Genomic DNA, 25323 nt, shown 5'->3' with positions numbered 1-25323 from the left:
TCACTCCTGGCAGTGCTCCGGGACCATGCGGGGTGCTGGGGAATCCAACAGGCTCAGCTGGGTACAGGGCAACTGCCCCATCTGCTGGACTATCTCTCCAGCCCTCTGGTCACTCTTCTCTCAGCAGTAGCTGGTTCCCCCTCATTGTCGGCATTCGCCAAGCTGGTGTCTGGGGTAGTTCTGCACCATGGCTTTGTGTGTCCTTACTCCCCAGAACCCTCCATGTGATGGTTATGATATGTCCACTAAGGAAATATATCTTGAGGGTTGTTGGTGTGTTTATTTTTTGCTACCTGGGGAGGACAGAATTGAATTTTCCAGCTAGCTGTTTTTCTCATCCAGGGTAAATTTCCCTGGAGAATGATTGTGTTTATTTTTGGAATTGTCCCACCAGTTCCTTAGATTTTCAGTGAGCTTCATTCACGGAAGATATTTTCCTATCACAAAGATTTCTCCTTTCTTCTCTTGCTTATTCTGTTGAGGAAGTTCAAGGAGAAAAGGTTTTGTTTCTCAAGCTCAAGTTAGGAAATTGCCCCTATGTGATTTATTCAGTACCATTTCTATGGAGCTGGGCGGGGCTCCCTGGGGACTCCTTCTTCCTCTGTCCCTGGGGCTTGGCCTTGGGAGTGAGACCCAGCAAAGCGACCCTTCTTGGGACTGTGGCTGCCTTTGTTCTTCAGAACAATCTCTTCCTCTTTTTTGCTTCCTCCTGTGTTACCCACATGCCAATAAGGTCATTGTCTGGGGGTGCTGGCACATCCATAGTTCCCCAACTTCACTCCCAACTACAGAGTCTGACTTGGGTGTTTGCTTGTTGGGTGAGTTGGGGTGGGCTGATGGAAGATACTGATCCTTTCTACACCCTCAGCAGTCTACATTTTCACCCCATTAAAAAACCTGCACTCAGGTGGGGGGAGGTAGTCGAATGGGCTCGGATAAATGTTCTGCTATGCAGGAGGCTGAACCCCAGCACTTACGTGATCCCCTGAGCACTGACGAGAGTGACCCCCCTGAGTACTGAGCCAGAAGCAACCTCCAAGCCCATATGCCTCGTAAAAGCAAAAGTCATTGCTTCGGTGGTTTGAGTATTTGAGGGGATTCTTCATCCTGGCTGAGAATGACATGTTAGTCAGGCCACATCACCTCCAGGGACCTCCTCAGAGAAATTTTCTTGTACTAAAGAAAATAAGAGGAGAGGAAAACAAACTGTTATTTTTTTTTTTTAATCAATTCTGTTACTTTCCCCCAGAGAAAATTGGCTGAAGAAAAGGAGGCAAATGGCTTCTAAGCAAGTGTGAAAATCTACATCTGTGGGCAGCTCTTTCCTTTCAAAGGAAACCAGTGACTTTGGAGCTGAAAGTATTCTTATTTGTTGGTGTTTCTTTTCTTTTCTTTCCTTTCCTTTTTTTTTTTTTTTTTTTTTTTTTGCTTTTTGGCTCGCTCCACCAGCTAAGAACAGCCATGCACCACCACCCATGGAATCAAGAAAGAGCTATCAATCTGTCAATCCTGTCCGTGTCTGGGCCGGGTGAGGTTTCCCGTGATAGCACAGTGGTAGGGCATTTGCCTTGCACGCGGTCGGGCCAGCCAACCCAGGTTCAATTCCTCTGCCTCTTTCGGAGAGCCTGGCAAGCTACCCATGACATATTCGATATGCTAAACACAGTAACAACAAGTCTCACAATGGAGGCATTACTGGACCCGCTTGAGCAAATTGGTGAACAACGGGAGCAAATTGGTGAACAACGGGAGGACAGTGCTTTTTGGCTCAAAAAGCTCCAGCAATGCTCAGGGCTTACTCCTAGCTCTTCACTTAGGAATTACCTCCGGCAGTGTTCAGGAGACCATCCTAAAAAATTGGGGTACCAGGGATCAAACTCGAGTAGGTTGTGTGCAAGGCAAACACTACCCACTGTACTATCACTTCGACCCCCGGTGTTTCATTCTTGTAAGTGTTCAGAGGATCCTTGTCTGTCACCTCACTGTTGTGTGAAGGACGATGGAAGGGGCAGGAGGAGAGGCTCCAAGCCCAGCCCAGCACTCTCGTAAGAGGCTGTGCAGGAAGCAATGGAGGGGGATTCTCACATGGACTGTGGGTGCTGCTCTGAGCCCCAGTTATGTGCCTGCTTGGATTCTCTCTGTTGCCATTCCAAAGGAAGGGGGCTCACTCTGGTCCTCCCCCAGCTTCCCCAGTATTACCAGGTTTTTCAATAAATTTGGTTTAGCTTGTGAAGGCAGTATGGGATGGATCCTGCCCTCCCTACTGTAGGGAGTGTGACTGTCCTGTTGCACTAGCATAGAAAAAAGAATCATTGTCCAAGTTTTGGGAACAAAGACTGAACTGAGCCTAGTAAATTGATTTGGATGATCTTTTCAAGTTCGGCTGTGGTGATTTTCAGCTGCCAGTCCACACACCAGTGCTGGCCTGCAGAAACTTCCTTGACAAACCATAGGAGAGTTATTGTCACTTAACTGACTGATTTTCAACCATACATCAGCAGACCACAGTTGCAAACCACAGTTGCAAAACAACAACAACAACAACAAGAAAAAAACCCCACACCACATAGAGTGTTCTATGCTGGGTATTATTTGCAAAAGGCTTCATGAAGCATGCAAGAGAGAGAAAACACCAACATTGCTTTTTGTAGACAGGAAATTTGTAATCATTACTTAGATTTAATATTTTAGGGGTTTTGTTCTTTGGGGATGGCAAGAGCACACACCCAGAGGTGCTCAGGGATTATTCCTGACTCTGTGTTCAGGAATGATCCCTGACAGTGCTCGGGAGACCATGTACAGTGCCAGGGATTTGAACCGGGGCCAGCTGCATGTAAGGAAAGCACTGTAATCCCTTTACTGTCTCTCTGGCTCTTTAGATTGAATATTTAGCCCCTGCTGTCCACTCTACCACCCCTCAGAAGTGAATTTAAAAACAGAGTGCCATGTGCCCAGAAAGAGGACAGATAAATTCTGAGTGAGGGCCTCCGAGGATTTCCCCCATTTTATGTTCGTGTATAGTTTTCCCTCATTTTCCTCCCTGCCCTGCCAGAAAAGCAGACTTTTTAACATCACTGTGCTCTGGCTTCTGTCTTGTTGCCCAAGCTCAGGAAATGATTCACGATGTTCCCTGATCAAACAAGTTTCGGGTATGTACAGAATGACATCGTGAGTGAATTGTTTGGAGGCTTTGGACGGAAGTTGCCTCTTTTTAGTTTTTTCCTTTCTCTCCAAAAGCCTTGGCATGATGTCAGGATTCTTGGCTATTGTCAGATTAAAGAGAGCGAGGTTGGACGGGAGAGAGAGTACAGGGGTAAAGGCTCTTGTCATGCCTGCAGCTGGAACTGGCCCAAAACATCATAGGCGTGGCCCAAGTAATCTCTGGCTCTGCACATTAAATCACCAGCTCAGTTGGCTATAAGAATTGCCTGGCAGGGCCCCTAAACCTTCTGAGGATGATTGCCTACCCCCCTCCCCATAAATAATTATAGGAGCAGTTTCAACTGCTCCAACACAGTGGAAGACACCATCTTGAAAGCCTCTGCCAACTGTTAGACAGCAAAACAAATGGACAGAACCAGAGAGAGTTCAATGGCCTGAGGCCCAGGTTTGATCCTCAGCATCTCACAGTCCTCCAAACACCACCAGAAACAACCCCAAACAAAGAGGAGGGACTAGTCCCTGAGAACCCTTAAGTGTGACCTACAAACAAAAACAAAACAAAAAACCAAATGACTGGTTTAAAAATGTTTATTTATTTATTTTTTTGTCTCTCACCCAGGATAATTTTTATAGAATTTGCATCATTAAACCAATGTTGGTTCCTTTGTCTTAAAGCCAGAGTCATATCTCCAGCTTTCGGAAATAAGCCCTAGACAAAGAAGCTAGTTTGCTTTTGCTCATATCTATATTTGTAAAATGGGTATCAAGGTGACCAACCCTTTGGCCTCTTTCTAGGTATACGTGGCAGCCTTTGCTGTGTCAGCCTATGCGTCTAGCTACTTCCGAGCCGGGAGCAAACCCTTTAACCCTGTTCTGGGGGAGACGTATGAGTGTATTCGTGAGGACAAGGGCTTCCGGTACTTTTCAGAACAGGTGAGTCTACACTCTTTGTGGGTTGGGAGGACTTACTTATGTTTGCTATCAAAAGTGCTTTTGAAATATTTATCCTTTACCTTTATCTGACTTCAAAGCCATGGAACTAATTGCAGTCTTTTTCCATATAAAGAAAGGGATGGATTTCCCTGCTACAGAAATCTCACCACTCCCCTGGGCATAAAGATACACGCAATGCTGGGCACCAGGAAGTGCCCTGGGCAGGAACAGTGCCCTTTCTGCTTAAAGACCAAGGAAGAGGAATTCTCAGAGCTCAAGGCATTTGCACAGACCATCATTTAGGGGTTTGAAGTGTGTACTTAGGGCTGGGATGTGACTTAAGCAGTAGAACACGTGCCCCTGGGGTTGATCCCTGGCACTGCATGGACCCCTGAACACAGCCAACTGTGACCTTGTCAACAAATATGTAAATCACGAATGCAGCCTGAATCACTCACATCATCATTCTAGCATCCAACTGCCCCCAAAGGGAATCACCAAAGAAAAAGAGGACTCTTAGTTTTGATGCAGGTGGAGTCATTCATTCCTGTATTTGTTTAGTCCACAAAGATTCCTTAAACATGTGCTGGCTGCCTGGTATCACTCTAGGTGCCAGGGCTAGACGCTGACAAGAAGGCCTGTTCTCATCTGCTACCCATGGACAGACCTTCTTCTGTCTCCCCTCTCCCCCAAGATTCCATGAGACTCTTCCCAGCCAAAAATTGGCAGAGAAACCGTCTTCAAGATCAGTGTCCTGGGATCAGCCAGCCAGTGTTCAAATCTCAGCTCTCTCTCTCTCTCTCTCTCTCTCTCGCTCGCTCCATAATTCAGAACAGATTCCTTTACCTCTCTGGAGTGCAGTTTCCTCTTTGATAATAGTGGTACAGACCCCGTTGGCTTTTCAAGGACCCAGTGAAATTCTCATTTCAAGGTACTTCAAGCAGGGATTGCTATGTGATGAATGAAGTGAGACATGAGGGTTTGTAGTCCTTAGGGACACACAATAGTCTAGTTTGCAATGGTGGGAGATCCCAAGGATTTCCAAGGATTGAGGACATCCCAAATGTCTGACAAGGAGGAATTGTTTAGCTAAAATGGGGTGCATGAATAAAATAAAAGCAGTCCTCTCCCACCTGCTTAAAGCAGTGACTCAGCCGTGTCCCCACCTCTGTGTCTTTATATCCCTAAATGCAGCATGAGAACCCTAAATACTCTTGCTTTACTCTATTCTCCCAGTTCTTAGAAAACTGGAAAGTGTGAGTCAGGTGGCTGAAATACTGGTTTTCCTTCCTCTATTTGTGTGTCTGTATTATTGGGGCCATCAGGGAAGGGTGTGACTGAGACATATGAAGATGGTGCTTGTCTTTTTTTGGGGGGTTGCATGTTTTGGGGTCACACCTGGTGATGCTCAGGGGTTACTCCTGGCTTGCATTCAGAAATTACTCCTGAGGCCCTGGGGGGACTTTCTGAGATGTTTGGGGATTGAACCTGCACCAAGGCGAGCATTCTACTCACTATACTATCTCTCTGGCCTTCTTGACACTTGTCTTAACTGTAAATAGCGACAGTGTTCCTTGGACTGAGTAAGAAATGAATACACAGTAATCCTAAACATGTTTTTCAGTCATTTTCTAATTAGAAGCTGAAATTGAGAAATTAAACACTTCTATTATATAGGGAGGAGGGGGTGAATCAGTAGTTAAGGATACTAACATAATTTGATTAAGAGGCAATTGGGTTATTTAAATACTAAACCTAAACTGGAGTGAGGATCCATGGAAATATAATTGGTTACCATGGTATTATATGCACTCATGTGAAAAATGTGAAGACCCCAAATAACCCCAAATGATAGCAAACAGTTGTGGCAGGATGGCTGGATATACAGACAGAGTAGATGTATGAGCTCATGTAAAGCTAAGTCTCAGCCTCATGCTCCTCTGACAGGGAAGGGCCAAACTCAGGATCTGCTGGTGTCTCTCCCAGGATAGCAACAAAGAGAAAGCAGAGCTCCAGGACACATGTGCACGAAGGCAGAAAGAGCATTACATAACTGGAGTTCTTAGTTTCATGAAACACATCCCAAGGAAATAGGCATCTGGTCATTGTTGGAGTCTAGGGAGTAAATGTTCAGTGTAATGTAGACCCACATTTATTTATTTTGAGGGATCACACCAGGCAATACTCAGGGGTTACTCCTGGCTCTGCACTCAGGAATTTCTCCTGGTGGTGTTTGGGGGACCATATGGGATGGCGGGGATTGAACCTGGACACCAGGTGATGCTCAGGGGTTACTCCTAGCTCTGCACTCCGGAATTACTCCTGATGGTGCTCAGATGACCATATGGGATGCCGGAGATTGAACCCTGGTTGGTTGTGTGCAAGGCAGCACTGTCCTATCTCTCTAGCATCCCCTGTAGATCCACTTTTAAAGCTGAGCCCCACTGACTATATGGTCTTGTTTAAACAACTTACACTTATGAGCCTCAGTTATTTCATGGGTATCTATGAAATAGGAATGTGGTTGCTTAGCTCCACGGATGTAATGAGGCTCGAGCAAAAAAATACTCTGATAAGTGAATTATTTAGAATGAGTATAGTAAATGTTTAGGACCTGTTTATAACTTTCTTTTTAATAAAGAGTGTGAAGAATAATAAGAGGAGTGTTCAAATAAGATATAGTAGACCTCATTCAAGTGGTTTGATGGCAGCAAGGAACAGAAGTCAGCCATCAGGGAGCCTTGAGGCCTCCCGCTTTCTCCCCCTGCTAAGGCTGTCAGTCCTCATCATGATGTACCCTTCATCTGTGTGGAAGGTGACCTCAGGCCGTCAGAGAGTTGGTTCTTTTTTTACACGCAGAATACATGAGTCTTTTAAGGGGAGATTCACATCAGATAAGCTTATATGTGGAACAACATCAAGAGACCGACTTTCATAATAGAAAAGAACTTCCCCAAGCTCAGAAAGGACTTAGATATCTAGATTCAGGAGATTCAAAGAGTTCCAAGCAAAATAAACCCATATAGAGAAGACATACAAATAATAAATCACCATGTGTGAACCTGGTGGTCCCTAGCACCACTGAACACATGCAGTACTGTATCACTGAGCCTCAGCATTAAACCATCTGGTCCTGTTGGCCAAGTATGTCTCCAGCCCTACAAAGCACTACTCGGAAACCCTCTTTCCTAAATTCTCTAAATTTAGAGTAGAGAATACTGAAAACAGCAAAAGGATAGCAAAGAGCTACTTATAAGGGAACACTTGTAAACAGTCAACAAAAACTATACAGGCCAGAAAGAAATGATATAATATATACACAATGTGGGGCGGAAAAGACTCCTAACTAAGAACATTGTACCCAGCTAGGCTATCTGAGTGATAGCCTAGAAAAACATGTGTTAAAGAACTTTGCCACCAGTAAACCAGTCCTTCAAGAAATACTTTGGACTTTTAGAAAAAGAACAATCTAGCTACTTCAAACCACACTTTGAAGTAGCTAGATTCCTAAAAACATAAAATGTGGGAGCGAAGAGTAATAATGGGAATTATTTCATTATTTTCATGTTTACTCATTTTTTTCTTATTAGCTCTATTTTGTTACCTGTAGAGAATTTCAAACTGCAGGTCGTATCATTTTTAGTTCTAAAATTTATAAATGGTTCTTTAAAATAGATCTTATTAATTTGATATTTTGTATATATTCATTTATCATTGCCATATTTTTTATTCTTTGTTTTTAATGTAGCTGTAATAAATATTTCACTTTTTTTTCCTGATTCAATGTTCAAATCAGGATTCCTCTAAATTGTTTTATTTTTAGAATGGACCATCTTGTCTTAGTTATTTTAACATTTAATAACAACTTTACTTAAAATTTTCAGGGATGATATATATTAAAAGCTGTTTTGAATGAATAAAATCTAAAACCATTATCAATTTTGGCAGTTTATAAAGCTAATATCAGAAGTCTGAATCTTCAATACCTGATAGAAGTTTCCTATTAAAACCTAGTTCTTTTGAATTTAATTCCTCTTTTATAATAAAGAATACATTAGTGAGGCAATTATTATGCACAGTTCATATATGAAGTTTGTTACAACCTTCCCACCCCCCTTGCTTCCTAACTCTCTAATTAATGAATTTATAGAGTACTACCTTTAATTTATAATTGTGCTAATGGCCTCAAACTCTCCTGATTTTTCCCCCAGTTTATGTAAATACCATGCTCTACAAAGTTGTTCATGATGATTTGTGACAGGCAGTCACTATTCCAACACCAATCCCACCATCACTGTCACCCTCCATCTTTGTCTCCATTTTCCCAACCACCCCTCAAGCCTGTCCCATAGCAGGCCCATGATAATTTATTTTATATTGCTTGTTTTCACAATGTGGCAATACTTACATAGGAGAAAATTTGTGAAAATTGTATCTTACCATGGGGACATTAAGTCCTTGTCTGACTTAACTAAGTTGTTGCTAGTTCAGACTTCTGCACTTATGGTTTTGTTAGTCTCAATTGGTTGGCCTCTATATTACATTCCATCCAGTCTGATATGCTACTATTGATGGAATATAAACGTTGCAGACTTTGGAGATGTCACTCCAGAAAACACAGAATATTTATCTGGGCGATCTGGCTGGAGGCATGAGGGGGTCTTTGGGAGTGTGGGAGCGGCTGCTGGGGCTTTGGTAGGACAGGACCTGGCCCGCCCCCTTCCCAAGATCTCCCTAGAAGTCTCAGCAGGAATGGGTACCAGAGAAATTTTTGTGGCTAGTTGATCTCTTTTGAGATTTATTTATGAGTCTCTGAAGGGATGGTAGATGACTCTCCTGACTTTTGAAGACCAACATGTCGCATTTCAAATGTACTCTTGCTCCTCAAAGTGCTGAAGTGTCCCATCCTCCCTGCAGTAACTGTGAAATGGAAAGCCCACCCTTTACCACTTTCTCTTCTATGTCTTGAGATCTTTTCAAAACCTGGCTGAATTTTTTCACTTCAATGACTTCAGGTAGTTTCATTTTTGTTTAGTTTTTGTACAGATTATCATTGTCCTGCAAGAGTGCCAATGCATTATGAACTTGTTTCACATAGAAGTGTCACTCTATAAAACACAACCCCTTATGGTGCTGGACTTCTAGAAAAATCTGTCTTCTATCTCCCTCTCACATCACCATTCTGCCTTTTGCTCATAACTCAATAAGTACAGAACATCAAATGATACATATCCTGGCTAGGGCCTCATGTTAATATTTTAGGATGGAATTTATTCTTATGAGGAATTTTACAGGAATTATGTCAGTGAGCAAAAGAACCTGAAAAGAAGCCAGGATAACTCAGTTTTACTGCTAAGTTTTCAAGACAACAAAAATTCCATGACTTGAAAAGCAATGCCTTTCTCTTTTCTCCAAGTCTTGGTATCTGTGGCTGTGGGGCTGGTGAGTATATGGATGTCCGGGGTGGTTAGTAGCCACAGAAGCTAGATGAAGTGATGAACTGCTTTACCAAGTTTAGCTATATCACCACTTGCAAATGCCGTTGCTCATCTAAAGCCTCCAAAATTAGAAATCAAAATGACTCCTTTTGAGATCAGAAATCAGAGGATGCATTTGCTGTTCAGTTTTTCCTCACAGATAATTAAGTATTAGGATTGCCGGAAAAGCCTGATGCTTTTCAAACTTGTATAGGGTGTGATCTGATATTCAGAATATCTGTTGTCCCTGCCTCTTGTAGCAGGTGAGATGAGAATGAATTACAGGGGAGGAAACTAAGGCAAAAAAAGCACTGACATTTCCACTCCTCTTCAGCTGCGTTTCACTCTTCCCTTCTGGCGGCCTCTCCTCTCTGGCTTCTTCTGGTGTCTCTCCTGTGGGGTTAGTTACTGAGCACAGCTTCTGTTGTAAAAATGGCCTTTTTGTGTACCCTTCACGATGATGGGATTTTGCCTGTCAGTTTCACTCCCTTCCTTCCCTAAACCACATAGGTCTTTCTTCCAAGCCACTGTGGGCCCGGGAATGACTGCTGTAAAGGAGAGAAAGATCACAAACCTCCCCCTCAGAGGTCACAAATCTCAGGTGGTTCCACATCTTCGGGGGGAGGAGTTTCCTCTGTGCCCAGAAATCTGATTCAGCCTTAGCTTTCTAAATCAGTCTGCAAGGGGCAAATTCAGGAAGAAAGAATTTCCTGTCTCTCCTCAGGGACTGGCCCTCCTGTCCGTGAGCTCTTGCCTGTCTGCCTCCATGCGTCGCTGACAGGCAGGGTCGAGTCTCACAGAGTCTGCCTCGGTCAGGAAACTCATTTCAGTGAGATTTGCTTCTCCTCCTTTTCCTTAGGGAAAGATTTTGTGTCTTCAGGATATGTGATTAAGCTATTATCTGAAAGTGGTGTTTCCTAATTACCTGGAACTTGAGTCGTCAGAGGGCTGTTCACATCGTATTAACTACTTCTCACCCGGCCACATTCTGTGGTAAATTGTGTCAGAAAAGCCGAATGAAATTACTGAAAGTCAGTAAAATTTAAGAGCGGTCATGGCAGTGTGTTTTCATTTGCTCCGCTGGCCTACGCCTTCCCCTGCTCTGTGACTCATGGAAGCTCTCCCAATGCTCTGTGTTCCTGAGCAGACTTACAAGTGCCACGCCCGTCCCTTTTCTGCTTAGACACATCACCTTTGAATACTCCTCTCATCCACTAGGAGACAGAGTTCTTACTGCTTTTTAAAGACATCATTGGGGTGGAAACTCAAGCTATTGAAGTGAAGCCAGCAATTAGTCAAATTTAAGACCGTGAAAATGTTGCTTCTCAATTTCTAGGTCAAGTCATTGCTTAGTGTGTTTCTTGTTGGTTTGTTTAGCCAGAAGCCATGTGTTTTCATCCAGAAATGTGATTTACTCTGAATGTAGGAGACGAGAGAAGCCCTTCTTCTCCAAATCAGACAGTATCCCTGGTATCGTCCTTCATAGTTCTTTCTCTTAGAATCCACTCCCTATCAATCAATAAATCCAATCCTGGACTCTGCCTGGAGGAAGGCCCAGCTGTTCTCACTGCCGCCCCCTACAGCTGCTGGCCTCCACTGAGCCCAAGAAGATGAATTGCAATAGACTCATTAACTGATTTTCTGTTTCCGTATCTGTTTACGTAATTTCTCTTCTATTACCCAGAGGCAGTGCTTTATGAAGAAGCAAACTCTGCTCTTAAAAGCTCCAGGGACTTCCCAAGAACCATAGAATAAAATCCCAAGTTCTCATGTGGCCCCTGAGGCCCTCCAAACTGCCACCCTCCTCCCCTGTCACTCATTCAGCTGAGTCCTCGCCACCTGCTTAGTCAGAGCCCTAGCACAGTAGGTGCATTGACCAGTCCTGGGCAGGGGCTGGGCCGTTTGCACTTTCCCCAGCAGCAGCAGAACTGCTTCCGTATTTCTCATGGTCGCTGAAATTTCCACCATAGAACCCCGCCCTCCACTGGCCTGGAATAGCGCCTGCCCACTCACCATCCTCCTGGACTTCTTCTAAATATGATGCGTCCCACAACATGTACACCCAGATAGCTGTGTATCATTTCTCTCCTCTACATCCATGGTAAGATGTAAACTCCGTGAGGGTAAAGGTTGTGTTTGGGGGGCTACAGAGATAGTACAGGGATAGTATAGCCAACAGGAGTTTAGATACTCACCTTGCATGTGACCGACCCTGGTTTCATCCCTGGCATCACACATAGGTCCCCAGGGCAAACCACTAGTTGACATCCCTGAGCACAGAGCCAGGAGAATGCCCTGAGCATAGTCAGCTTGGCCCTCAATCCAAACAAACATCAAAAAAAGATCATGTTTGGGGGGTCTGGAAAGATGATACTAAGATTGAGGCCCTTGCTTGGAATGTGGCTGCAGTTGCAACCCAGGTTCAAATCCTGGCACTGCTATGGTCCTCTGAGCATCTCCAGGCTCAGCCCCTGAGCACCACTAAGTGTGGCTCCAAAACAACAACAACAATAACAACAACAGATTGTGTATTGGGGCCAGGGGGATGGCTCAAAGGGCTGGATGTGCTTGGCATGTGGAGGCTTGGGTTTGAGCCCTGACACTGAATGCTCAACCCCCATTGGTCAAACCAGTGTGGCCCCCAACAAAACAGAAACAACAAAAAAGATTTTGTTTCATTTCTCATTGTATCCTGGTACATAGGACAGTGCCTGAGTGCCAGGGGAGGATTGGCCATATGGTCCCCGGCACGGCCACTGGGTGACATTTTACCTGCACCCAATCTCCCTCCTGTAGATTGTCCCCTGCAGATCAAGCAAGTTGCAGTAGGACTGTGAGCTTATGCTTCTGGACAGCTGCAAACACGATATAGTTAAGAGGTCATTGTCTTTCACCTGGAAACAGACAAAAGACACAAACCTTGAACTTCACCCCTGTTCTATCTATTTCTCCCCTTACCACCTACCTCTTCCGTAAAGTGCATTCAAAATGAACAATGTTCAGGTCAAGCTGAGAAAAGATAGTCCTCAGATATATACATCTATTACAAGAGTTCCTAACTACGGGGGGGGGGGGGGGGCTCCTTGATTTAGGTGTGGTAGAAAGATACATAAGTACATGCACAGTAAAAGCTGTATCTACTGATTTCCTGGGTGTTGGAGAATCCTTGCCAGTCAGAAAGGGTTTTATTTCAGGCCAGGAATATAGCTCGGTTGAAGGGTGCTTTCCTTGCATCTGTGAAGCTCTGGGTTTAGTTCACAGAAGAAAGAAAAGGAGGGAGAAATGAAGAGAGGGAAGGGAATAGAGATGACTTTTATTTTATTATTAAAAACAATTTTTTTAGATTTCTATGGGATGGAAAGAAGTGCCAGAAAGCACATATGGGATAATGGACAGTATCTGCTTGGGGCCGGGCCAATTAGACTCAAACTTGAAATCTTTCGCCTTGAAGTCCCTGTGTTAAGATGTAATGAGAGGGGACTGGAGTGATAATACAGTGGTTAGGGCGTTTGCCTTGCACACGGCTGACCCGGGTTCAATTCCCAGCATCCCCTATGGTTCCCTGAGCACTGCCAGGAGTAATTCCTGAGTGCAGAGCCAGGAGTAACCGCTGTGCATCACCGGGTATGGCCCAAAAAGGGGGGGTGGGGGGGAGACATAATGAGATAAAAAAAATTTAGCCAAATCCCACAACCAACACAATCAGGTTAGATTGTGTTCATTATTCTCTGGTAGGTTTGAGAGACAGACTGACACCAACAAAGATTAAATGATTAGTCACTAGTTTCCCTTTTCATGGACATTCAAATCATTCATAGTCTTAGAATAATCTTTTCTAGTTGGCTGGCATCCTCTGCCCCCTCTGATGTAGAATTAAAGAAGACGTAGAGAATAGATGTTAGAAATAGTACAGTTAGAGCCAGAGGGATCTTCAGGCCTCCCTTCACAAAGAAATAAATGAAAATCAAAGAGTTTGCAAAGGTCAGACTCGGAAATTCTTTAAATAGCCACGAGACAGACCTGAATGGTTTGGGGAGAAACAGAGCCCAACTTTGAGGTCAGCCATAGATGGAAAAGGTTACTGGGACATCTGGAAAATAATCTAAGATGGGAAGTCAGGATCTCCACTTAAAGTGCTGCATTTGTCACTTAGCCATGTCGCATTGAGTAGGTACTTTGCTGGTCAGAAGCCCTATTTCATAATTGATAAAAGGACAGTAAAAGAGACTTGTGGTTGTCAGTAAGTGGAAATATGTTCATGAAAAAGACATAAAATTCAGTCCCTGTCTCCTCCATATCAAGTAGGACACTGGCACGATACCTGTATTGTTATCTTTTTTTGGGGGGGGGTGGTCACACATGGCCATGCACAGGGGTTACTCCTGGCTCATGCACTCAGAAATTACTCTGACGGTGCTCAGGGGACCATATGGGATGCTGGGAATTGAACCCGGGTCAACCACGTGCAAGACAGATGCCCTACCCACTGTGCTATCACTCCACCCCCTGTGTTGTCCTTTTTTACTTGTGGTTAGTGCTGTGTATCTGCAGCCCTGATTTACAGATAAGGTCACCAATGACAAGATGGCATAGTAACTGTTCAAGATTATATTGGTGGTAAGAGCATTGCATGGTAAGGGCATGTGTCTGTCTGAGATTCCGAAAGCTCTTGTTCCCTCATTCCGTGGCTCTGCACAGCACAGGGTAGCTGTGCTAGAGATGTTTCATCAGAGGCTGGAGCAATAGCACTGGGGAGAAGGTGCTTGCCTTGCCCACAGCCTACTGGGGTTCAATCCCCGGCATCCCATATGGTCCCCCAAGCCCTGCCAGGAGTAGCTCGAGTACAGAGCCAGAGTAACCCCTAAGCATCACCAAGTGTGGGCACCCCCCCCCCCCAACAAAAAAAGAGTTTCATGAACAAAGACCTGTTGTCAGGAAATATATCAAAGAAAACAAGGCCGTCATTCATTTCCCCAGAAAGCTTCGTAAACTGCTTTAAAACAACATGCACTAAACAAATCATTCTCGGTTTATTTTGGCCATTAAAAACAGCCCCAAAAATCAAGGCCTTATAATCGTTTTATTGATATAGAACTGTTGTATTTTCATCACACATGTAAAAAAATTGTACAATTTGGTGGATTTTTACATCCGTATACATTTATATAGCTACCATCACAGTTAAGATAGTGAACAAGAAATAAGGACCAGGAGGATTGGTCCTCGGTTGGAAGCCTGCCTCAAGTGCTGGGGGAGAAGGCAGTTGGGGGCGGAGGGGAGAGAGAGAGAGAGAGAGAGAGAGAGAGAGAGAGAGAGAGAGAGAGAGAGAGAGAAAACACGATTTTCTGAGAGAGAGGTAGGGGGAAAGTGCCTGCCATAGAAACAGGCTAGGACTGGGAGGGTGGCTGGAGAAAAACAGGACATTGGTGGTGGGAAGTGCACACCGGCGGAGGGATGGGTGTTAGAACATTTATGACTGAAACTGGACCACGAACAGCTTTGTAACTGTGTGTCTCATGGTGATTCAGTTAAATAAAAAAAGATAGTGAACATATTCTTCACCCCCTCACCCCAAATTTTTCTTCAAAGTATCCTTGTCATTCATTTTTTCCTAACCTTTTGTTCTCAGTTCCCAATTAGTGCTCTGCTTAAAAATTTTTTTTTTTTATTTAAACACCAGGGTTTACAAAATTGTTCGTTTTAGGCATTCAGTGTTCCAACACTAATCTCATCACCAGTGTGATCTTCGCTCCTCCTTTGGCCCCAGTTTCCCATTCACCCCTACTAAGCCTGCACCCTTGGCAGACACACACTAATTCACTCTAAATTGTATGTTGCGGTAAAATGTTAAGTGGAATTATCAGTAAAGTTTGTGAAAATTGTTTTTTCTCACAGTAGAGTCATTATCTGAGGATTTACTGAGTTGTTTGTTGTAAGTTGAACCTTCTGTGTTATTGTTTTGGCTTATAATGGGCTTCTATTCTGCTTTCCCAACCAATTGGCTGTGCTCCTACTGGGTTGTCAGTCTTGTGGCATATGAAGGTGTCATGCAGCCTTGTATGTGACTACACACTCCAGAAACTCCAGGATCTGTGTACCTGGAAGTTTTATCCTCCTGGTGTCTCTTCAGATACTTGTCATGAAACAGTAAAGTTGGGTTGTTTGTATGGTGGCAACTATGGAGTGTGGGTGAAGCTTCTGGGGCTATGGCAAGGTGGGGATTCAGCTCACAGTCCCCTCCTGAGGACGCCCCCGTGTTTTCAGCCAGAAGACCAGTGTACCTGTGAGTTTCGTCAGCTTGGCATCTCTTCCAAGTCTTCTTAATCATGAAGCTGTGAAGCTGGGCATTAACATGGTGGGATGTGAGTCTCTCCAACACCATTTTAAGCAGGAAAAAATTAGGTGGAATCATTGTTAGTTGATCATTAAGATTCATTCATTTGGGGCTGGAGCGATAGCACAGCGAGTAGGGCGTTTGCCTTGCACGTGGCCCACCCGGGTTCAATTTCCAGCATCCCATATGGTCCCCTGCACATCTCCAGGAGTAATTCCTGAGTGTTTGAGCCAGGAGTAATCCCTATGTATTGCCGGGGTTAAAAAAAAAAAGATAGATTAATTCATTCATAAAATTCCTTTAAGCCTGTCTAAAGGTGGTCTGCATTGATTCATTAATCTCACACAAATTGTTTTATAAGGTAAAAGTTGCATTTTTATGAAATTTGTGTATAGTTTATAGTATAATCGGGCTTTTATAATCCATATGGGCATTTTATTTATCCTTGTTTGAGTCTTTGAAATATTACAGAAGAAATTTGTTTTTAGCTTCAGCATTTTGTTTAAATGTTTATTTTTGGAAACACCTATAAAAATGCCGAGTTTCAGACCAAAGACATAGTACAGTAGGTAAAGAACTTGCCTTGCCTGCAGCCAATGCTCATTTGATTCCTGGCACTACGTATGGTCCCCCTAAGAACCACCAGGCATGATCCCTGAGCATAGAGACACGAGTAGCTCCTGAGAACTTTGGGGTTTTGTTTTGGATTTGTTTTGTTTTGTTTTGTTTGTGGGGGAGGCAGATTATACCTGACAATGTTCAAGGGCTAACCCTGGTTCTGGGCTCAAGAGTAATCCTTGGTGGTGCTCAAGAGATCATATGTGGGGCCAGAGCAATAGTACAGCGGGTTGGGCATTATTTACCTTACATGCTGCCAACCCATTCAATCCCCTGCATCCCATATGGTCCCCTGAGCAATGCCAGGAGTAATTCCTAAGAGAAGAGCCAGGAGTATCTCCTGAACATTGCTACATTGCTGGGTATGACCACCACCCCCCCTTTCAAGGGCGGTGGGAGAGAGAGAGAGAGAGAGAGAGAGAGAGAGAGAGAGAGAGAGAGAGAGAGAGATCATGAGATCATATGTGGTGCTACTAGAGATTTGAACCAGAGCCCCCGAGCACTGTTTGAAGCCAGAGTGGATCTTCTGATCTCCTTTTATAAGGGAAAAGGCGAAGCTCAAAGAGATTGCAAAGGCCTGAGTGACCCAACCCCATCCCCACCCCTCCTGAATAAATAAAACAGAAACAAGGAAAAGTGCCCAATTCATTATCAAGCCTGAGCCACCGCCCTCGTTGCTCTGGGATACAGTTGTTCTGGCCAGTGATTACCTCCTTTGCAATATGCCTCTGGTCTGGGGATGGGAGTCAGCGCTGTCTCCTCTCCCTCTACTCTGGGGAGTTGGTCAGGGGTGCCAGTAAGCTGCGGGGACCTCTGTCCGCAGGTGCTGGGGTTTATAAGTCCCTGTGGCCAGTGTGTTTGCTTTACTGGTTAAAGGAATACTTGAACCTTCCCAGTGCCCGTCTCCTTGCGACTGGAGAGCTGGGGGTTAGACGCTTGGACCTTCCCCAAAAGCAGCTCAGGCAGGGAAGTTTCTGGGAGCACCACTGCCCTCCTGATGTCAGTCTCACCTGATTATAGTGACGAACCCACAGCCCTTGATCGGCCTTGACTGTTGCTGGGATAATAAGGAAATCTCACCACTGCGGAGCTTTTTCTCTTTCTCTTTTTCATTAGTGAGTAACGCAGGAGTAATGACCCCATAGGGAAAGACAGAGACTGCCGTTGCTGGGTTCTGGTACACCAGAATTTCTCTTTTTTCTGGGACATAGCGATAAGTGTTTAGACCATTTTTTTTTCTTGAACAAAAACGGCATGATTTTTGTTCTTAGCAATCAACAAATTTTTTTCACTAATTAATTTAGACTTGTAGAAAAATTATCGTTTTCTTTAAATTAAAAATCTAAAAAGCCTTCAATTGTTCTTTTTTTCCTTAAATCTCTTTATTGGGTTAGGGGGAGAATTTGGGCAACACCCACCTGGCGGTACTCAGAAGCTATTCCTGGCTCTGTGCTCAAGGGTCACTTCTGGTGGTGCTGGAGGACCATTGGCATTGCCAGGGTCAGGGGCCGGCAAGGACAAGTGCCTTCACCCCTGTATTATGTCTCCAATCCCTGGGTTAATCTTCTGTAAGGTAATTCAAAAAGAAGGTAGACTTCGTGATACCATTTTCAAGAGTTAAATCTGGTGAACCAAAGAACATTTTTGTTTTGTTGAGAACTTGAGTTTAAAAATATTTTTGGGTTACACCTGGCAATGCACAGGGGTTACTCGTGGCTCTGCACTGCTCAGGGGACCAGATGGGATGCTGGGAATCGAACCCGGGTCAGCCACGTGCAAGGCAAATGCCCTACCTGTTGTGCTATTGCTCCAGCCCCTTGGTTCGACATCTTAAGAGAAACATTTGCAGGTCCTTTCAGGGCTGCTAATAGAGTTTGACCCTGGGATCCAGGCTCAGCTTGGCTGAAATCTGTACAGGCAGCCCTCCATGGACCTATTGCGTCTGTTTATTCCAGAGCCTGGCCCTGCCCTCCCTCCCCACTGGGCTCTCTTCTTGGTTCTCCCTGCTGATAACCTTGACCCAGGCAGAGCTGACCACATCAGGATCACTTCTCAAAGACAGAGTTGTCGAAGTCCTCCAGTGTTGTCATTCAGCTAAACATTTTGTGCTTAGTGTTACATCTGGATGCAAAAGAGAAGGAATGGATGCCATGAAAGTTAATTGTTTTTGTTTGATGTTTTGCTTTTTTGCTCCATCAGGTCAGCCACCACCCACCTATTTCTGCTTGTCACGCCGAGTCTGGAAATTTTGTTTTCTGGCAAGGTAATGTGGTAATTAATGTATTCGAGCGCCATCATTTTGGGGGAATGTGATAAATATATGTTCATGAGTTACTGTAAATGTTTATTAAAATCGAAAGAGGGCAGCTTAATCAATGGCTGAATAACTAGCAGTACTCCTACATTATTTAAAATAAAATTTTAAAAAATTGAAAGAGGGGGCTAGGGAGATAGTTCAGTGGGCTTGCCTTGTAAGTGGCACTTACCTTCCATGCAGTTTTATCCCCAGTACTTCTGGTCTCTTAAGCACCAGTAGGAGTAATCATGAACACAGAGCCAAGAGTAAGCCTGGAACACTGCTGGGAGTGGCCTTAAAACCTAAATAAATAAATAAAATAAATTTTAAAACGGCCTTGAATTTGGGCACTATTAGAAGAGCCTGTGCCATTGATATTCTTGTCTCTCTTTTCTGATGAATAATTGATATTTATATATTTCATAAAGATTTAAGAATATATTTAGTCATTCCTCTAAAAATAAAACACCACAATCTTTATATAGCACCACCATTTATCCCCGCAACTTTTTCTCTATCTTATTCTACAAATACTTGAAATGCCTCTTAAACTTAAAGAAACACTAAATATTCACAGTTATTTATCCTAAAATGAGTGGCAGAGGAATTTCCTTGTTTAAAATTTAAATTTTATTTCCAGAATAACATTCTACATTGCTGACCTTGGTTTTTGGTTTTGGGGTTTTTCTTGCATTGTTTTGTTCTGTTGTTTTTGTCTTTTTCGGTCACACCCGACAATGCTCATGGGTTACTCCTGGTTCTGCATTCAGAAATTACTTCTGACAGAGCTCGCAGGACTCTATGGGATGCTGGGGATTGAACCCGGTTTGCCGCATGCAAGGCAAATGCCCTATTTGCTGTGCTATTACTCCAACCCCTGATCTTTTTTATTAACTTGTGGATTGTTGTTCTATATTCAGTCTTGGGCAAGAGAAAAGAAAGATTGTTTTGAACAAATAAGGCTGCACATATGTTCTAAATGGACTGATTAATTTTGCTAGCTTATTTATTAATAAATTGAGTGTAGTATAGGGGAAAATGTTGAGCATCCTGGGATTTAAAGGAATGGGTTTTAAATACGTTTTCCTGCTAACAGGAGTGTCACCTAATTGTTCACATGGCCATATGTTTAAAAAAAAAAGTAAAAGTTAAATGACAAGAAAGGATGTGTTATTTAAAAACAAAACAAAAGACCTCCTTCTTTACCCCACCTTCAGTCCCCAGCCCTGAACCACTCAGAAGTATTGTATATTGTAGGTGTAAAGTGACGATACAGGCCCAAGGAGATGTTCAAAGCTCTGGAATGTGGGCTTTCCATGAAGCTCCAGTTTCACTATTCCCCAGCCTCCATCAGGAGCAAGTCTGGGGACCACATGGAGTGTGGGCCCTGGGTCCCATGGGGCACAGCCTCGAAACCCAGCAGTGATGATGCCACAAGTGCCCAGGCTGTAGATGCAGTCCAGTGGGAAAGCTCTAGCCTGTGGAAGCCCAGTTTGGATCCCCAACACTGCAAAAGCAGGACAGACAGACAGACAGATACAAAGTTCACACGGACCATGATTTCTTTTTGAATCTTGACAACTAAAGTTTAAATTTGGGGCTTCAAAATTGAAGTTAAGTTTAAAACTGAAATCTTCTGGAATTAATTTTCAGAATGCCTCTAATGTTCTGATCACTAAGAGTCATTGTCCCCTAGATACTTTCCTGCTGTGTGTTGTGAAGTGGGAAGGGGCTCTCAGAGCTCCTTACATTACAGTTTCCTTCTTGACTCCCTTTGCTTTTGCCTTTTCTACCTTTCCCCCATACTCTCACTTGTTCCCGTAGGCCCAATGTCCAAATCTTGCCTTGTAGAAAAATCCAATCTGACAGGCCTTTTAATTAGGTCCTGGATGGTTAGTTCTGTTTGTTAGAGTGTGGTGCTAATAAAACTGACCTCATTTTTCCCCCTGTTTGTTACTATCTATTTGGGGAGGGATGGGGGCACACTCAGAGATGCTCAGGGGTTACTCCTGGCTTTGCACACAGGAATTGCTCCTGGTGGTGCATGGGGGGTACCGTGGTGCTTGGGGGGTACCACATGGGATGCTGGGAACAAACCTGGGTCAGCCGCATACATGGCAGATGTCTTACTTGCTGTGCCATTGCTCTGGACCCCTCCTGTTGATTTCATTTGTTCTTTGCTTCCCTTTTCCTTTTCCCTGTCTCTTAGACGAGGTGTGTATAATTCTATTGTAAAGGAGTTTGTTGACTTATTAACTATACTTTCTAGTTTCATTTTCAGTTGTTACTCTAGGATTCACATGATCTGTCTTGAATTGATTACCATTTATCTTCAAATAGAAAATACATCATTTTTTTTAAAAAAAAATAAGAATCTTACGAAAAAGGAAGATAGTTTAAAGGACTGAGTGCAGACTTTGCATACAGGAGCCCCGGGTTCAATCCCCAACACTGCATGGTCCCCTGAGCACTGACAGGAGCAACCAAGCACAGAACCAGGAGTAGCCTCTGAGCACGAAACTTCCCGCACTCCGACTTCTGCCAAAATAAAGAATTTTATCAAAGTGTACTTCCATTTCCCCTCTCCTAATCCCTATTATGGACACTGTACATCTTGTGTATTTTCTAAATCCTGCATGTGCTGTTATCAGTATTTGCTTTGAACTGCCAATTATTTTTATAATAATTGAGATATACTTTATGTACTGTAAGTACCATCCACTGTAAGGTACAGTTCCGTGGCCGTCAGTATATTTGCAGAGGTCTACAGTCATCACCATAATTAATTTTAGCATCTTGTCCTCTTTCTATAGAGACCCTGTGAGCCACACAGCTCCACCATGTCACAACTTCCCTCAAGCTTGTTTACCCCCACGCCATCCCCCTACTCTTGCTGCCTCCCCTAGATGTGTCTGGTTTGCATATTTCATATAAACTGGGCCATGCAGCTTGTGGCCAGGGGATTCCTGGTTCCAGTCCTCCTCGCCCCTAAATCCTGAACTCTGGCCTCCAATAGCCCCTTATGCAGCCAGAAGGGTCATCTCTGCATATTCCTATAAATGGGGTCATGGACATATGCCATTCCCTGTCTTTTCTCTTAGTACCACTGTTAAGGGGCTGGAGCGATAGCACAGCAGGTAGGGCGTTTGCCTTGGACGCGGCCAACCCAGGTTCAATTTCTCCACCCCTCTCAGAGAGCCCGGAGAGCTACTAAGAGTATCATGCCTGCACTGGCAACCTCCCTGTGGCGTATTTGATACGCCAAAAACAGTAACAAGAAGTCTCACAATGGAGACGTTACTGGTGTCCACTCAGCAAATCTATGAACAACTGGAGGACAGTGCTACAGTGCTACCACTGTTCATACCAGTTACAAGATCACGAAACCATCCGCAAATCATGAAACCATCCCTCCTGCCTGTCCCACGGTGTCTTACATCACAATCCCTGCCTTCCTCTGCACATTCCTTTTGCTTCCAAGTCTGTTCATCCCTCTGAGCCAGTCCAAGAGAAACTTTATCTTATAACCTTAATTTCCCTGATTTGCTTCCAGGGACTCAGTTGTACTTAGGTTGAATGAAAAGTTAACCTAAAAGGTATTTAATTTTATTTTGAGGACTTATTTCCGATAAGTGATAGATCATTTATCCAGCCTAAGAGCCCTTTGAACCACCTACTGCCACTCCTACTAAAGATGTATTATTGGCTGTTTTGTTTCAGATGTGAGATGGAAAAACAAATTCTGGGGCAAATCCATGGAAATTGTTCCCATCGGTACAACCCACGTCACTCTGCCCGTGTAAGTGCTTCTGCGGCCTGGAGCTTGGTACCGTTCAGGCCAGACAGAACTTTGGCACTGGGCTGCCCGCTGCTTGCTCCCTCGGGGGGGAATGTTTTTGTTTCAGTGTCTTGGACACTCGGTTCCGGTGTCCTTCATTTCAGAAGCATCTCATGTTCTTCCTCTCTAATGGAAACGCTTCCCGGATACCAGATTCTCTGAAGAAAAGCTTTTGTAAACCCCATCTCCACTCCCCAGCAAAATGAAGAAGGATTGTTTTTTTTTTTCTCCCAGGGTTAACCCGCTCTTTTAGACCTCTATGGCCTTGATCTGGAGTGGGGGTTGTGAGAGGAATTATTGATACGCATTTATAAAGAGTGTGGTTCTGAGTGTGAATTTGGGGACTAAGATTTCATTTGTTCTTTGCTTCCCTAAGAAGACTGACTAGCTCACTCTTGCCACTTAGAAATGGCAAGTACTGGGGTTGGAGAGATATTACCTCAGGTAAAGCAATGGTCTTGCAGGTGGCTGACCTGGGTTCAATCCTCATCACCCCATATGGTTCCCTGAGCCTTGCCCTGAGCACAGAGCCAGGAGTAAGCCCTGAGCAACACAGGGTATGGCCCCCAAAGAAATTTTAAAAGTCCCCCTCCCACCCCCCAAAAAAGCAGATATCTTGGTACTGGAGAGTTAGTACATCAGGTAAGGCATATGCCTTGCATGTAGCCCACCTGGGCTTGATTCCCCAGCACCCCATATGGTGCCCCAAGCTCCACCAGGAGTGATCCCTGAGCACAGAGCCAAGAGTAAACCCTGAGTATTTAGCCCCCCAAAAGCAGGGGATGTGTGGAGAAAAAGAAAAGAAGATCGCAAATACAATCAGTTGCTGATCACCAGTTCTCTCATGCATAAAAGAGATGCATAGGTTGTAAAGATGAAATGGATTTTATATCTAGGTAGAGCACTTAAAGTAGGAGTTGGCAAAGAGAACATGCCATGTAAGCCTTTGCTCTCACTCCCATTTTCCTCGTAATTACTATTTAATTCTGTAAGTAGTACCTGACTCCTGTCTCACTATAAAACATCTAAGGCATACGGACCTCGGGGCTTATAGGCCCATAAATACAGGCTCATCATTTGTGGACGTGTTGGCCCCTGTGCACGCATGCATGGGTGCGGGGAGAGAGCGAGCACATTGTTAGGGGGAGGGTCGCAGCTTCCGCACCCCCTTTCCTAGCTTGGCACCTTTAGGTCACCCCCAGCACAGGGACACCTAGAATGGGGCTTGATTCGGGAGTTCGCGGACTTCGAGCGCCCCCCGCTGGCGGCTTCCCCACGGGAAGGAACCAGAGGTTCCTGCGTGCCGGAAGTGGCCCCTGCTGGGTGCTGTGGCCGGACACCCCCTTCTCTGCAGGCCATCAGGGCAAGCAGGAACCCTGAAAACCGCTTCTTAGCTTGCTGTGAGCCCCCATCCCATCACACAGCAGCGCCCTCTCTCCTGTCTCACCCCCCAGCTCACCCTCGCACTCGGCTGCGCCCCTGTAATCCCCTGTATTCTTGCATGGCCACAGAGGGTCCGTGTCTGTCTACTTCGGGGTTTCTCTTAAGACACACAGCTGCTGTGACCAGGCGTGGACTTGTATACTGCGCGCTGTTGAATTCAGAGAGCAGACAGGGCTTATTAAAGTGATAAAGATTGTAGTCATAATAGTAAGAAAATAAAAAATAGGGGCTCCGGTGCTTCCAAGTAAGCAGGGGGAGATGGCTGTTTATGGGCTCTTATTACTGTTTTCTGAAGCGGAGCACAGGGAGAGACATCTTCATTAGTCTGCCCTTGCAGAAATAACTGCGCTGTGATAGTCCACCCAAAAGTTCCAGAAGCAAGAAACTGAGAAGTCTCTGGCCTTTTTGCTTTACCTTTACTACACAGCATGAAAAAAAAAAAAAACCTTGATTTATTTTTATTTTCATTTTATTTTTGATGTCTTGGGGCTCAAATCCATGGCCTCAGGCATGCAAGATATTTTCTACCACCCAAGCCCAAAGGAAAGCTTGAAAGTTTTAGAAATGTATTTCTTTTTTGTGGGGGCCATACCTGACTGTACTCAGGGCGTAGTCCTGGCTCTGTGCTCCGGGATCACTCCTGGTGGGTCTTGGGGGACCATATCTGGTGCCAGGGATCAAAGAGGGATCTGCTGCTGATAAGGCAAAGGCCTTACCTGTTGGACTATCTCTTCAGCCCTGAAAGTTTTTTGAAGTGACAAATCAGATGTGATTTTCGTTCTAAGAACATTCCCTAACACACACACACACACACACACACACACACACACACACACACACACTTTGTCTCTACTTCTAGATGGATGCGTGTTTGTGTTTGCTGTGCACGGGTCGTCACTTCCCCCTGTGTTGCAGGTTTGGGGATCACTTTGAGTGGAACAAAGTGACCTCTTGCATCCATAACATACTAAGTGGGCAGCGGTGGATCGAGCACTATGGAGAGATCGTCATCAAGAATCTGAGCGATGACTCCTGCCACTGCAAAGTGAACTTTATAAAGGTAACTGGGCGGCTGGTGCATGCTGACGCCTAACCTGGGCCTCAGGACACAGGGTCCTGGGGGAGTCTTTCACCTTCACTTGCATCTCGCAGATAGACGGTGTTGGGGTCCCTTTCCCAGCACCCCCTCCTGCTCCTGCCTCCTTCCACTCTTGTTTCCCTA

At 44.5% G+C, this 25323-nt stretch overlaps 1 protein-coding gene across 1 annotated transcript in view; it reads left to right on the top strand.

The window, feature by feature from the left end:
• The window catches only part of OSBPL3 (oxysterol binding protein like 3), a 207598-nt gene that overhangs the window by 164006 nt on the left and 18269 nt on the right, over positions 1-25323 (top strand). Inside the window, exons 16-19 of the mRNA XM_056118561.1 lie at positions 3958-4095; positions 18724-18787; positions 22541-22619; positions 25017-25161. Coding sequence (XP_055974536.1) covers positions 3958-4095; positions 18724-18787; positions 22541-22619; positions 25017-25161 — 426 coding nt within the window. The remainder of the gene's footprint in view (positions 1-3957; positions 4096-18723; positions 18788-22540; positions 22620-25016; positions 25162-25323) is intronic.

This window comes from Sorex fumeus, unplaced genomic scaffold, assembly GCF_029834395.1.
Source record: "Sorex fumeus unplaced genomic scaffold, SorFum_2.1 ptg000037l, whole genome shotgun sequence".
In the NCBI taxonomy this organism is placed as follows: Eukaryota; Metazoa; Chordata; class Mammalia; order Eulipotyphla; family Soricidae; genus Sorex; species Sorex fumeus.
This window is presented reverse-complemented; position numbering and strand designations above follow the sequence as displayed.